This window comes from Hordeum vulgare, chromosome 4H (assembly GCF_904849725.1).
Source record: "Hordeum vulgare subsp. vulgare chromosome 4H, MorexV3_pseudomolecules_assembly, whole genome shotgun sequence".
In the NCBI taxonomy this organism is placed as follows: domain Eukaryota; kingdom Viridiplantae; phylum Streptophyta; class Magnoliopsida; order Poales; family Poaceae; genus Hordeum; species Hordeum vulgare.
The window spans coordinates 1601228-1607156 of NC_058521.1; the positions used below are offsets into that span (position 1 = coordinate 1601228).

A 5929-nucleotide genomic window follows, 5' to 3' on the forward strand; every position below is an offset into this window, starting at 1 on the left:
ATCCATAACACTCAATGAGACCTTGAGATCTACCTAAAGGCCTAAAACCCCTACCTCATACTTAATACTCCTTCCATTCCTAAATATTTGTCTTTCTAAAGTATATAGACATAATTTAGAGTTTAAGTTCACTCATTTTGCTCCGTATGTAGTCCATAGTTGAAGCTCTCAAAAGACAAATATTTAGGAACGAAGGGTGTACTAATGATGTGACATGCATCCTATGACAAAAAGAACATGCAGAATAGAAGCATGGTGGTGAGTGGAACTGGGAAAGGCAGCAAGGGAGCGTGTACCTATGCAAGGGGGATGCTGCCGTGCAACAATCCCTTGGCTCACTCATGGTCTGCTGCACCGAGTGGATACTCTCACCGTTTGAATGCAACGAACTTTCAGAATTTAATGTATCCGTCAAGCACTTCTCAAGGCGGAGTTCCTGGTCAATCACCTCAATTGAAGGCATCGTCGATGAGAGTGTCAGCTCCATCTTCAGTTGCCTCTGTCCCTGCTGCATCCTCACCTTCTAATTTGATTATGATGAAGAACAGTGGTCTCCATCAACAACAAGCAAAAGCTCTGCAGGCTCTCCCCATCCCAAATCACCAGTCGCAAAGCATGAGTTCGTCGAAGATTGGGCACTCCCTTACTAATCTTTCTACTGGAGGAGGAGGGGACCTATCTCGATCTTCAAATGCTCCTGTTGCTTCTAGTTTGCCATCTAATTCAGTCTCCAAAAGTACTGGTGGTAGCCCACCTGCATCTGGAAGTGCGAAGGGTGGCCAGCCAGTTGTCCAATTGTCATCGCCTCAACAACATGCAGCCAAGAACTCTCCTTCGACTTCTGGATCCAAGTCAGCCTCCACAAATCTCTACAGTAGTATGCCTATGCCATCTATCCTTGGTCAGCAGCCAAACATGGCTCACTCTGGCGGTAAGCAGCAGTCGCATGGACCCTCATTGAAGCAACATCAACCATTCTCGCAAGGCCACTTCTTCATCTCCAATGCGTTCGCACCACCACAAGGTCCGCCTCAGCATGTAAATGCTGGAGTTGGTGCTTTCCTCTACCAAAAGCGCTCAACTGACAAGACGCGGCAGCAGCAATAGCAGAATGTTGTATCTGGTTCGTCTGCTATGCTCTCTCTTAGTTCCATGTCAATGTCCACAGCTGCGATTCCAGCTAATGCAGGGAAGGCAGCTGGCAGTAACATGAAGGCCAATCTTCATCCAGCTGCTGGTGATTACCCTGACTAACATGGTCAATACAATAGTCATTTACAAAATATTTTGGGGATGGATGCCAAACAGTACAGAGGCATAACAACTCATCTGCTTAAAACTGGATTAAACAAAGGGAATTTGTACAGACAGGATGGGTTGTGCCTGATTTTTACAAGATATAGCGGACATCGATCACCTCGGTTCACGGGGCCGTAGCTACCAATCCTCCGGTGTTCTGTAATCCTGCACGGGATGCAAAACTGCCGCTTAGACTCCTCATCCATGCCCTGAGTATCCATTTCCCCATTCTATACTATACATGCTTCATAACCAACATTGGGGCATTTACTAAAAAAGATTATGCAGCAAAGAATGGTAGAAGAAAACAGCGTAGGGATTGTACGTAGTATACATAAAAAAAGAAAGCAAGGATAGAGATAAGATGTACAACTGAAGATGAACAAAAAAGGAGTTGCTGCAGGTAGCTGTCCATGGACAGGTTCAGTATTTGCAACTGAACATCGAAAGAGAAGGTTTCAGGGGTGGTGGAATTCACCTGGGCCTCGATGGCATGCCACAGGCTGCTGGCAGCAGAGCAAGCAACGCGGGCGCGATGGCGATGTGCGGGGACCCGAGGACCGTGGATGCCCGACTTCCTGCTGCTTCTCAGCGCTCGAGTGTAGGGGGTGAAGCTAATGACACCACTATCTCTATAAGCAAAAAAGAAAAGAAAAGAAAAAAAACAGCCTTAAAACATGCAAAAGAGTGTCATCATGATGTGCAAGGAGTTGGGTACTGATATGACAAGGGGGCAGAGTAATTTGGTAGTAAAAATTGATTCGAGAATCATGATTGCCAATGAGCATCAATATCAGACTTCTACTGCTGAACATGGGGAGGTGACCAATATCTTGATTTCTATTAGCAAGTACTCTGTATGAAGCAAACTGGATGCGATAAACAAGCATTAGATTGTTAATCATTTTAAAACCTAAACAAAACTACACTGGTACGCCTGCAAATGAAAGCATGTTCAGTGATAGTGAACATGCATATATAAATAAAATGACAGTAGCATGCAAATGAAACTATGCTTGGTGGTGGTAGTAGTACCGGGTGATCCTGTTGTCGGTGCATACTGAACTCACTGGCAAAGAGCTGGGAATAGATATGCCTTTTCCTCTGTTTACAGACCTGGACATCAGCATTCTCCATGTTGACACGAAGCAAATACTGGGCATTGAACACCAGTCGACGGTCCAACACACTGGTATCATCTACGCGATAGCTCAGAATTGAAGATACACACAGTTTCGACTCCATAGTTTATAGAACAATGAGCCATATGTTCTGGTAAGGGTTATGAAAAGAGAGAGGGAGAGGTTCTAAAGCAAAGTTTCAGAAAACACCTACCGCTTCTCCTCCTGAGAATGCTGCGAAGGCTACAGAGAGGCAACAAAAATACACCATTATTTCTCCACTTCACTGGAAGAGTAGCATACTCATGAAGCCCCATAGAATAAATTACCCAGAAGATGCATATTTTAAGCATGTATATAAGCCATTACAAGAAGCTGGTAATAGATCGAGAGGAAAACTAAGCAAATGCCAAGAACCGATGGGTTTGTTCGCTTTGCTGAGCCCAAAAATATAATCTTGAACCAACCAGGACGGGAACAGGTCCCGGACCCTTTCAACGCCTGACATCAGCTTGCAAACCCTAACCAGCAGCCCACCCTAAGCCGCCAAGGGAAGCAGAACAGAGCAAATCGCCAACTACATCGGACGCCACGAACAGACGGGCGCCGATTCGGCGTCGAATCCCAAGAACCCGCCGCTACGCGCCCCTGCCGGGGGGCGCCGGGATTGCTTGCGCGCAAGGGACGCGGGGATGAGATTCCGCGAGGGGAGGCGGGGGAGGGGGGACGGCGAGCGCGCGTACCTTTTCCTCGCTGCGCGAATCCGTGGAGATCGCCATGGCTGGCTGCGGAGCGGGGGAGGAGCGGCCGGGCAAGGGCAGGGCGGGTTTGGATTTGGGGCTTATCCGGATCGCGGATTTTGTAGGTTTACAGGCTCAACGGTCGGAGGAGGGAAGGCGGCGAGGTCGGAGGTCCGGGGGGAGGGCCATCGGGGAGGGAGAGGAGGGTCGGCGGGGAGGGAGAGGACGTCCGGCGTGCTGCGGGGCGCGGCGGTGGTGGAGAGGCGGAGAGGGTGGCCGACGGGGAGGGAGAGGAGACCCGACGGGGAGGGAGAGGGGTGAGGGGGCGGGCGGCTGCGGGCGGTGCGGGGGCGGGCATATCGTTTTTCTCTGTACGTGGAGGTGGAGCACGGTCAGCCTAACTGTAATTGGTAAATGCGCACAGTGGTGCTGCCTTGATGGTGGATAGGCGTTAGATTTATAATTCTTTCCTAATCGTGTGGTGGAGATCCTTGTTCGGTTTTGTGTGGGTAATTCCTGTGTGTACGTAGGAAAGTTTACGTTTGATCTTTTATTAGTAGTATAGATAAATAGCCAGTTTAATAAGCCCGGTTTTTGGAAAGTTTTAGAAGCTTCCCAAACTGGGGTTTTCAGGTTCGTTACTCAGGTTTCGGTGGGTCTAATTCTGTTTTTATTTCTTCAATTTGTGGAAATTGTTTTCAAATTCGTGATTTTTTTTTAATTTAATCATTTTCTCAAATTGTGATGAACTTTTTGAAAAAAATTCTACGAACTTTTTTGGAAATCTATGAACTCTTTTAAAATTCAGCGAGCTTTTTAAAAAAAAGTATGAACTTTTTTGGAAATCTATGAACTCTTTTAAAATTCAGCGAGCTTTTTAAAAAAAATTATATGAACTTTTTTTGAAATGGATGAACTCTTTTCAAATTCTATGAAATTTTAAAAAAATCTATGAACCTTTTCAAAATCGAAGAACCATTTCAAACTTGATGAACTTTTTTTAAAAATTATATGAATTTTTTTCAAAATCGATGAACTCTTTTCAAATTCGATGAACTTTTCTCAAATTTTGATGTACTTTTTCCAAAATCGATGAACTCTTTTCATATTTGATGAACTTTGTTTCCTAAAGTGATAAAGGTTTCTCCAATTTGTGAACTATTTTTCAAACGAGCGAATCGGTGGAACCGATCAAATGAGTCATTCTACTGTCGTTTAATCGAGGGAAGGTAATGCTCATGCTAATGGGGCGGCCCACGAGACTAGGGGCTCCCGGAATTTATGGGTCGAACATTTTTTTTTGAGCGAGCGAGTCGTGATTAATGGGCCGTGGACCTCTCCTGATTGTTGTAGGCGCCACTTCTCCTAAGAGCAAGTACAATAAAACTGAGTCAGCTGGTTATAAGCAATAAACTAATATATTTTTGTTTAGTTAGAGAAAGAGAAGATGAGAAAGAAGGTAAGCGGGCTCTTAGCTAAGAACCAGCTCTAGCACGTGCTCCTAGGCATTTTGTGAGTATGAAAGGTGGGCCATATAATAAAAATGTAGTACACATTTGCAATGAAATATTGTAGATGTTGGCTCTAAGATGGGCTATAGATGACAGGACAATGGCTTATAGCCAGCAGCTGGCTATACTATTATACTTGCTCTAACGGGCGCCTATAGCGTCGAATAGGAGCTCACCCAAAAAAAAACACCGTAGTAAATCGAAGAACCTACATTATGGGCAAGCCGATCGAACCGGCTTGACCATAGCCTAGCCGGCCCGTTATTGGTGTTGATGCCTGTGTTACTTAGACCTCACCCAGCCTTGAAGAAAAAAAATGAGCCGAGCCATGCCGTGCCCCGCGGTGAGGAAGAATGGGGACGGCATTGAAGAAGGGGACGTCACATCTCTTAACAAGAGTACGTCTTAGAGCATCTATAGCCGGATCCCTCGAATGATCCCTAGTGTGCCTGCGGACGTGTCCGATCAATGAGGGAACAGAAGAAAGAAAAAAAAATGATGTAACCGGACCCCGCATATCGTCTCTATATGCCCTTGTTGTCCGTGAACTCTCATATCCATCTTAAATATGGAAGGATATGAAGGATCGCGGACGCGTCTTCTCATTCCGCTACATATGAGGTGACCTCACCCCGGACCACTTTTTTTTCTTTATTTATTTTTTCTCTTTCTCTTTCTCTCCATCAATCATATGCAAATGACCGGACAAATAAAAGACACACCGGGTCACTAATCGGACGCGTTCGTGAACATTTAAGGATCAAATTTACAAGTCGTGACTGAAGATGCTCTTATGACGGACAGGAGAGGAGGCCCCCTCCCGTGGTGCCTTGGTCGTCGGCAGTCTGTTGGGTGCCCACCGCTAGCTGCCCTGTTCTTCCTCCAAACCTACAGACGAGCGAGCGCGAGAGATTTAATGAAATTCAATGGGAGAAGTGGTCCATCGCATGATATCTGAAGGCGGCTTGGTCCCAGCTCGGCGGTGCAGCAGAGGTCGGTGTAGGAAGGAGAGCCATTGGATACGATGGCGATGACATTAGAGCCGGTGATGGCGACAGAAGGAGAGACGACGGATACGACGGTGAGGGCAGTAGAGCCGGCGATGGGGTGTAGTAGTGGCCGCCGTCATGGTAGGATGGAGCGCCATAAGTTGGAGCAGCATGGTAGGCGTGCGTCTGTTGACTAGGCATGAGTAACCCTAGAGCGCTAGTATGGGGCCGAACGCGGGCCTGCCAGGCACCGGCGTACGCCGGAGGAG

The 5929-nt window shown here is 46.7% G+C and overlaps 1 protein-coding gene across 1 annotated transcript; it reads left to right on the forward strand.

The window, feature by feature from the left end:
* The first annotated feature begins 252 nt into the window (after nt 1-252).
* Nucleotides 253-1107, forward strand: LOC123448189 (putative protein TPRXL). The gene has a single exon (XM_045125001.1). It carries the CDS (start codon nt 253-255, stop codon nt 1105-1107), a length of 855 nt encoding a protein of 284 aa, XP_044980936.1.
* The last annotated feature ends 4822 nt before the right edge of the window (nt 1108-5929 follow it).

Coding starts and splice junctions, on each gene's coding strand:
- LOC123448189 (XM_045125001.1), top strand. CDS start 253: ATGGTGGTGAGTGGAACTGGGAAAGGCAGCAAGGGAGCGTGTACCTAT.